Here is a 10000-nt window from a genome sequence, read left to right as displayed (position 1 = left end):
TCCATTCTTGCCAATTGACTACACGTCATTTCAAGTGGAAAGAGTGTAGCGGATTGATTTACCATAAATCGCTGCCAGCTAACTATAATAAGGTGCGGACAGGTAAAATATGGTTTTGAGGTCAAAGCAAAAAAAAGGAATAACATGGAAGACATCAAAATCGCTTCAACACGCCATATAACAAAGGGGCGAGGTACACTGAAATGTTGTGAGAAATAAAACGATGAGAACATTCATGCAATCCAATTTTATGCCGTAGACGTCAGGTTCAATTAAGGGACTAGAACTAAGAGAGGATAAAAAAAAACCTTTCGCATGTTCTTTCTTTTAAATGGTTTTTTTAAAAGCGTATTTTATGAAATTTTATACATAGTTATAAAAAAAGGATAGTGACGCGTTGTTGTACATAACGTGCAAAGTATGTACATTTAGATTTTATTAAACAAAATGTGAATAATTAATGAACTACGATCGAAGGAATAACTAAAAGTTTCTTTCAGTTTCTCGACCACGTTTCAGAGAAGAAGCAAACTGTTGTCAGACAAGCGACTTTGTGACCGTTACGACACATATCTTGAATTGAAATATGAAGCACTGCAACGGTCTGTAGACTGTTTTCAGATATGAACATGGCGAGTGCTGGGCGACGAAAGCAATGACAACGCATACATCTCAGGTAGTTTAATCCGTTCACGGGTCAACCGCAAAAATCATGCGAGCTACGTGGGAGTCACAGCCTTGGAAAGCAAAGAGTACAGTTGATGTTTAACATTTTAATTTACTTTTTATTTATTTCCAATCCTCAACCGTCTGATACGATGTGGCTCAAGGGCTTTGCTGTCTTTTTTTTATTTAACGTCGCCTCTACCATGGTGAATATGAAAACGACTGCAAGAATGAAAGATCCAAAGAGTACTTGGACTCATAAGCTAGCAGTCGCAGAATAACTCTTGGTAACTTGCATTGGCTATTGCAAGTTACAACAAAGCAGCAACGAAACCGCAATATGAGAAGGCGTTATTGGCATCTAATACATTATATCTCGTGATATTTTAGGTAATTTTAGGAGAAATAAATCTCATTTTTAAAAAGATAATGATACAAATCATGCAGGTTGAACAATAATACTTACAGTCTATCCGTTTCTGGAGGAATCTTCCGGGGAACCTGCGTCAATCCGCGGTGCGAGCAATCCACTGTCGTTCCGGTACAGGAGCACAGCCGAGGACACTTTGCATCGGCTCCAAAGTAGCCACCAGCGCTGCCTCCACCACCTCCACCATAAGGTTCCTCTGTTGATGGTGAGACTAAACTCAGCAACACCGTCACAACTGCCAGGAGCATCAACATTTTGAACTGTGGACCTGACCAAATCCCACGTTTGGTCATAATGACTAACGGAAAACGGCAACCGCTGATGCTGAGGATGATGATGATGATGAGCCTTCTAACAATGCTGCTGATCCTTACGTCGTCAACCTATGGTTCTGCCTCATTCACAATACGCAACCTCCCTCTGTCACACCTTCTGCTGAAATTCCAGCGATCACATTAACGAGCACTTGAACCGGATACTACCACACAGGACATACGCTACTCCAACAAATATTTTGCGGCTAAAAACTGAACAATCATTGCACTTTGCACGACATTCGGCTGAAAACAAATATTGCATTTAGAACTCGAGCATTCGTGTTTTAATTATTTTCGCTTAACACCCCCTTAGTGACACAAATAATAGTTCAAGTGAAGCTCATTGCACAAATACAAATCCGGTTAATCCTGCTTGATCCCCAAAGCGCGAAACTCATTTGAACGCGGTCACTGTTTCTCAGTTCGGTAAATGGTGCACATTCGCAGATCAGGACAGGTTTGCACTAACCCAAAGGTGAGATGATTGTTTCCATATGCACCATGAAACCGTAAAGTTTATTGTTCGAGAGTTTTGCTTTCGGGATACGAACTGCAGCGCTCTGCATGCATCTGTTTGCTATGATCCTGGTTTATGTCCTTAGAAATGCTGCACTCAATCTTTTGTGATTTACAGCGTGGTTGCGATACGCGCGCTCCGTTTATTGCTGTAGTTGCCTTGCATGGAAAATTTAGTGTTGCCCGCTAGTTAAATAACGAAAAATTGCTGTTTGGCACTATGATAGGAATAGAATGGTATTTTGAAATTTCACAAATCGGTCGCTTTGGAAAATGAATGTAGCATGGCTTCCTCAGTTGCTAATAAAACGTGGCACTTCTTTGATGAACATTCGATGATGTGTCTGAAAAAATAGCAAAAAGAATTAAAGTATGTTAGTCAGCTATAAGTTAACATGTAATATGCACATTGGTCTCTCCTTCGATAGATTTTAATATACTTTTCGTAATCACGGGACTACCAATTTAACTCTGTGAGCCAGACAACCGCTTCAGGCATGCAAGCCAAACCTATTTGCGATGCGTTTGTAAACATTCCCAATTTTTTGCATTTCGCAAATCTTCTTCCCTCTCGTGGCACGTGCTAATGTCAACCAAAAATGAAAAAAAATCAACCCAGCCAAGGCATTAATAATCCTTACTTATTATCCCACAAACCCAAGAAAGAGGAAGCCATTTGTGCGTTAATTAATTACAGCTGGTTGGTGTGACCATGGAGAAGAAGGAAACGAAGTAATGAAGCTGCGATTGGACTGACGCGATCCGTGCAGCATGACGTCCGCGCTGTTGGGTGGCCAAGTGACAAATGTATACCATATGTGCAGTTTCAGCTTGCAAACGAACCTTCCAGTTGGCATCAACAGGATGAGGTCTGATCATGGGAAGGGACGCTGATGGATATATTAGAGAAGTTTTTGGGAACCATTCATCTGGTTGATTTGTACGACATTTATTGGAATAGTTTTTCTGCGCTGTTCCCGATCACATTTGTGAGATAGCAATAGATGGAATGTTAAGAAAAATGCTGTTTTGGAACAGATCTTTCAATTGTCCATCTACTGTACGGGGAAGAAATGCTCACTGTACTTCACCTTCCATGTTAACTACTTTTATTGACGTTTGATAACCGTGCATTCACCCAATCTGTGGCGTGGATGTCACGGACGGACAGTTCCACGACAAATCTTTCTGTAGATTTTAAATGCAAATAAATTAATCAAGGGACTGGAACGAAAGCCCCAATCACAGATAATCGTCCACATGCTTTGGCCGTTTTGTTGACATTGAGACAAGTAAAGCGGTTACAGCGGATCAGTGTATTGATAACAAAATACTCGTATTGAAGCATATCATCCGAGCCAAGATTGCAAATTCCTCAGCACGCTTGGTATAAATCCAGATGCGGCGTTGGCTTAGAGATCTTTCCTGCCACAAAACATTGCTTGGTCGACCACATCATCGTCGATAAGGAATTATTTTGTCATCTCGTTTCTCATGGCGGCATTCAAACCACAAAATGTTGATACAATGATAGCACAGACGCCGCACAAGAAACCTTCTCTAAATAACAACGCACGCCGCATCAGAATGAAGATGTGCGAGTGTATGGTGTCGTTGAAACAGCGATCTGTTGGTACATTTGGTATGTTTCTTTCACCATGCATTTGGACATACTTCTCGCATAGCGAAATACAACCGCAGCGTAAGGAAAGTACCGAGAATCTGCCCCAGAAGTCTTTCGCTCCATAGCCTCGTACCCAACAAGAGGAAGACAAGTGTATGTGTCTATCTTTCTCGCCTCATCTCTGAACAAGCAATGTTTCATCGTAGCTGAGTTCAGACAGGAGGGCTTCTGTTATCAAACAACACCATCTCCGCTTTGTGTGCAGAGGGTATGGGACTTCTTGCAAGGGGATGTACCGTTGTGATTTGCTTGTGCTCTGTTCCGTTCTATTACAGGGGACGAGTTTCATTCATGTAATTAGGTTTTCAAGCCCACAATAACTGCATGGACGACACTGTTTGGTACCACACATATTTGAAAACGAGATTTTTTTTCCTCCATTCGCTAAATACTGCACACGATCTATAGAAATAATCATTGTGACAGGAACATTTCTGATAAGCACGCTCTCTCGAGCGTTTTTGTAAAGTGTTTCTTCTAAACATATCCATGAGTGAAAGTAGTATGAGATAACTGTTCTCGATTGCAACCTGTCATTCAAGATTGTGTCTCTTGGGCACGTTGTCACGATAAGCGGGGAAACATCTCATTACAATCATAGAGTATCATTACACCCCTTCCCAGCGCATGAAGCACAGTTTGTGTCACCCCTTGGGAGAATTTTGACAATTCTCAAGAGTCTTACATAGAAGCGAAACATCACAGTAGCGAGGGTGGTGATTTGATTTGATGTAACCGTATTCTACTGAAATAATTTGCAATGCATTGAGGGACATTAATGATTTTGAATTTCCATAGTATTTTCCAGAAACACATCTACTCGGAAACAAAGCGGAAATGACCAGCTCCTAACCTTGCCACCGTTAACATGCGTTTTCACCACGTCCGAATCAATCGAACATGGCCGTTGACTCCCTCTTTCTCTCTTTACAATCTATTCTATATACGCTCAGGATGATTTTTAATCTCGCTTTTGTGTAACTCACACCCTTTGCAAAGTCGAACCATAGACGGTAACATACGGTTACAATATGTTTGCGATAGGATAAGCTTCCCTTCCTATCAAGAATGAATCGGTACTTCACCACCCTACTTCGGGTTCTTCTCTCGTGCTTTTTCCATCCATAAACGACCACTCTGCGTAGCTCCCGCGCCAGTTATCATTACTCCAAACTACGTCGTTCGTCGTCGGCCTTTTGAATTGGTCAGTCGTCTCGAGGCGGAACGTGTCGAAGAGCTTTCCATCAACGGTCCAGCATCGGTGGCAACCGTGTAACAGCATCGAACCGACATCACGCGTCCCTCTGGTCCCATGTTCTGTCTAGAACGGAACGGTGCATGGAACAACATACCGGACGCACCCTTTTGATTGGATAGAGATTAAACAGAGAACGTGACCAACACCGGGCCTGTTGTGCTTAAACAACAATTTTCCTCGCTGTTTATGGAAGCATTAAACCCTCGGCGGTATTCGGTGGTCTTGGATAAACAACGCAACTCTTCGGTACCTTTAGGCGAACAATTGAAGGTGGGCATCTGTCGGGCTTCTACGGTGCTCTTGAATGTACATGATTGATCTGCTGCACTTCAGGGTATATTAGAACCAGCGTGTGCTACTGTCCCGAAGTTTGTTCATACAGCGTTCTCTGTTCTTTTGCTATTTTACACCCTTCCAGACATTGAAATCGAATATCGAATGCACTCAAGTGATGTTGTAGCCTCTGCATTCTCTTCCAGTTCTTCAAATTGATCCCAACACTTCATCGTGCGCCAGGATTTCTGGAGAGAGTATGTTACCTTCGCTCGATTGGATTCATAATCATTTCCTCTGGAGAATGTTTCAGGGTTAGTTGATGTTCACCACCCGCCAGGGGCTTAGCGAGCTGGTACAAATATTGCCGCTGGTCATCTCACGATGGATGAAGCTCTGGTTGCGGCTAGATTACTCGGTCGTTGTAACCCATCAGACCCTGGCACGTGCGTAACATAAGCGCGGTCATACTGTGAGAAATATAAATAACGGTCATCAAGAAACATAAACCAGATTATTGGATTTTCTTGAGACTTCAACTTCTTGCTCCACATGAACAAGGGCATGCCAACCAATAGCCGTCATCTGTGAGATTTTCATAGAATAGCATCTATTGGTACTTACACAATCGCTGTAACTCTGTTTTCAAAATTATGTACTGAAACATCAGTTGCATGGGTAAATCATGTAGTCTTCTTTCAATATTGTGGAAAGTATATTTGAAATAATTCACTTCATCTGCATCGGCAAAAATAGATGATGCAAAAACAACCGGACAATAACGATAACCCTTCTAAATGAAGGACTAAATGCTGCCAATAAACCCTCCTTCACCGCCTCGTTCATGGACCCATTAGTTTCCTTTTTCTTTATCTGAAATAATTTGCTCCTGGAAATGAGACGTCATTGCATAGCAAGGTCTTCCCAATCCTTGGATTGGCAAATCTTCCCAATCCTTGGATTACAATCACTCCCAACCAATTTTCAACGTGCGCAGTTTCATATGGCACATACCAGAAATGTGTTTACCGACTCGTTACGCACACTGCGTACATTGCGTATGACGGATTGGGGTAATGTTTGGGGAACGCATCACTTTTGACAGGTTCTCGAAAAGGTAATGAACTCTCGTATGCGACTAGACGGTGCTGTTAATCGGAAAAGAAAGAAGGATTTAAAGGATTACCAATGGAGGACGCCCGACATGTGTGTTCTAGCACGCAATAGAGCACTTCTACGCCTTCAATTAGGTTGTGAGCTTCCTCCAACCACACGCTATCAAATGTCTGTTTGTAACCGCCGGTGGAGTAGAAATAGTCGCTTCAAATCAGATCAGTGTCAGTAGACTCAGACAACAAACATTATGTGAACAAAACAATTTGATGAAAAGAGGAAGACTAAAAAGAAATTTCCACCGTTTCTTGTGAGATTGATGGTTGCTGGTGCGAACAAACTATCGTCAGCTCAGCGACGAAGAAAGTCAACTGGGTGGACAAAAAGGCTTGGAATGCATTCTTCTCGAGATGTTGGTCACGTTCATCCAGCATCGAGTTACTTTCTCGAGCTCTACGCAATGAACCAGAGCGTGCATGACAGAACACACTTTGAACATAATCCGGATGTGAGAGATTATTTTGTTCCGCATCAGCATAACGTGCCTTTTCTTAAATTGGAGAAATGCAGTTGGATCAAGAACAATCTCATGCTGCGATGCCAAGACATGAAACCAACAGAAGTTAAAAAGAACACAGCGCATAGTTGTATGCCATGGAGCAGAGATAAGGACAACAGTAATGCAGTTCAAACCACATTGGAGGAGCGATTGCAGACCCACGCAATGCAGAACACAGTCGTAATGAAAACAGAAGTTGAACAAACTATTTTCTTATTGGACTACTTCGTGAACGTGTAACCGGACTAGATATTTGTGTTTTCTTAAGCAGCGGAAGAGAGACTAACTCGGTCTGAGCTTGATGCTGCTGTTTACTTTGTATTTCAGCATTCTTTAGAACTCTTCCTTTGGAGGCGCTGTTCACTGCCCACTTGCTGCCACTCAATGTTTTGCTTATTCAAGTTGCTAGTTGCAAACTAACACCCACACTGTAATACTACAGGAAGATGTGTGCCGAGACTCGCCGTCAGACAACCTGATATGAAAATCAACTTCTAGTGATGCCACAACACAACCAAAATCAGTGGCCTTATTTGTTTGAAAAGTTGGTTAAACATCAGGCCAGGTTACAACCATTCCATCTCGGAAGTAACAAGATCATCTTTTATGCGTTTATGCTGCTGTTCAACTCACTATCCCTATCTTACATACTTTCGTTGGACTTTTTGAAACCCAACCCAACGCTCTCTTTGCAAGCAATAACATAAACCAACAACAAATCAACAGACAACGCCTAGCAGACAAAACAAAATGAGTTTTATGCATCACTTATGTATTGGCCGCAGCACAATAGACGGACGCAAACGCATATCAGACCCAACGCGAGCTTGCTGCAGTGTTTTGAAGTCTTTTCAACATAGATGTTGTACAACCATCGGAAGAATATAAACAACGAAACAATCATAGTTTGTGAAATATCATACGATACAAAATATTATGGAAAGTTAAACCATTTCTGAAAGTCTTTAAATTGATATGCTGCAGCCTTCCCTTTCGCCTCAAGTAATATTGGAATAGTTTTATCAGAATTTAGTTGGCAAATATGATTGTCCGCTGACATGAGAAAGGATTAACGGTGGCATAGAGAGTTCTTCACAACGTTTTGAATGCAGCCCTGCAGATCGTGAAATATGATGCAGATGGTTCACAATCATTCTCACAAACAATCCATCCAAATGCTTGCTCGAGGCGACACATGCGAACCCCTTTTCTCATGACCGAAGGACCTTTGGTTTACGAATCCCCTTGACAGAATCCCTAGCAAAGCTGAACGATGGCGGGAGACGAGCGGTAACTCGATTAAATTTTTACCCCTCGTTAATAGGATTGGTCATCGTGCATTACTTCTACCTTTTCCCTATTTCTCTTCTGTCTCACGGATCACAGTGTACGCTGTGGATATTGAAAAGTGGATTTCCCTCTCATTAAAGAATGCACCTCTGGGCTACCTTAGCCTTACAGCGTATGATAACGACACAGAAATGCGTCATCAGCCGACGACCGATTTGATGGCCTCTGGACCGCGAAGTTTGATCCCTATTTTCATGCTCCATAGTAATCCGAGATAGAAGGAACGTCACATTCTTCTCACGTGCGGTCCACATCATTGGTCCACATCATTTGTCGTGTGTCAGATGGATGGAAAGGGTGCATTGCATTCATGCGAGACTCAGGAATATTATAAATTAAATATGCATTAATATGTAAATCATGTTTAATGAGTGACATTTCAAAATATTTCCCTTAATGCTGTTCATAATACTTATGTACGAATACGATTTTATCATGTTAAACATTTCTCTATCGCATATTTGAGAATGTGGTCTTTTTATTCATTTTCCTCTCAGTGACGCAAGCCATTCGAAATGATTAAAATTAATGAGTCCGCATTGTTATGAATTTACCAATAAAATTCCCACAATAAATGCCAAAAAGATGCTTGAAATATGTTTAACGTCGATTAAAAATAGCCAGTGGTTTTGCATGCCTTGAACGAATGTCATGCATTTCACGAATGAAAAGGTATTCTCTCGTAGCGCTCACTCTCATTATTCACCGAACGGATTGATGCATTGCTTTGTATAATCTTTCGGAATGAACCATTAATCCTGTAGCGATTCCTACTCTTCAAAAGAATGACCCTGTTCTTGAAAATTTGAAATCAAAACCAACTTCGATCATTGGTATGTACTCAACGATTCTGAAACACTTTGCCTGTGAAATGTAGACCCGTTTAACGTTTCTGAATGCATCTTCTTCCTTTTGTGAGGTCAATCGCAAGCAGACTAACAATGTAGGCACACTTTAAACGTTTCTACGGCCTGTTAGCTTTATTGGTAGTCCAACACCATAGCCTGTGCTTTCTCTGCCATTTCTAACGCCCGCGGTAGAAGTGTTGGCAACAATTTGTGTGATTTATGCAGCAAGCGTTATTATTTATTTAGCCGTGGCCACACGGGGCGAAAACTCTAGCGCAAACGAAAAAATTAATGTCAAAACGGTTTCGCTTAACCCTTACACGCTGTCAAACTTTTATACGTCCGCGGACTTTTTCGCTGAACCCTTGACGCTATCGAACGCTTTATTTACGAAAATGTAGGTTCTTTTCGTATTGTTTTTGCATTTTTAATATAAATATAACAGCAACAGCAACAAAATCGTTAAAAACTGCAAAATTTATTCGGAAATCAACTTCAGCGGCCAAAACACAGATGAAAACAATACGTTTGACATTTCGGCATAAATTTTCGGGTTTTTACCCCTGCCACACGAAGCGAAAACATTTTGGCATTAATGTGCCAATTTGCGCGCAAATTTTCGCCCCGTGTGGCCACGGCTTTTCGGTTTTATCTTTATTGCAGAAAACGCAGCTCATAAAACAAACCGCCAGTCCGCTCTCGTCTAGCGTTGCTAATCTACCGAAAAGGAATGGTTGCTTCGTTTATTTATAGGCGGCGTTGGTTGAACTGGTTAGCTTAAATTGGCCATTTCCCTTGAAGCTCCTTCCTCAACTAGTTTGCGCTGCCTAGCTAGGACCTGCCAGTTCGCTAGCATCAGCCATTGGGCTCCTGAATTCCCCAAGAGACGGACACGATTCCACAATACCAATAAGGTAGTATGAGCATCTGCTAGTTAATATTTTATTCATTGGATAGCGCTAATTGCCTGCAAGCACTTGGCTATT

General features: G+C 41.7%; 1 protein-coding gene across 3 annotated transcripts in view; it reads right to left on the bottom strand.

Moving 5' to 3' along the window:
* LOC125950977 (protein slit) overlaps window positions 1-10000 on the bottom strand; it is a 141401-nt gene that overhangs the window by 98284 nt on the left and 33117 nt on the right. For all 3 annotated transcript variants that reach the window (XM_049679406.1, XM_049679404.1, XM_049679405.1), the window contains exon 2: window positions 1133-1656. In XM_049679406.1, the coding sequence (XP_049535363.1) occupies window positions 1133-1389 (257 nt within the window). In that variant the 5' untranslated portion in view covers window positions 1390-1656. The remainder of the gene's footprint in view (window positions 1-1132; window positions 1657-10000) is intronic.

The sequence above is a fragment of the Anopheles darlingi genome, chromosome 2 (genome assembly GCF_943734745.1).
Source record: "Anopheles darlingi chromosome 2, idAnoDarlMG_H_01, whole genome shotgun sequence".
Taxonomy (NCBI): Eukaryota; Metazoa; Arthropoda; class Insecta; order Diptera; family Culicidae; genus Anopheles; species Anopheles darlingi.
Note: the sequence above shows the minus strand (reverse complement) of the source record. Positions and strands in the feature narration are given on the sequence as shown.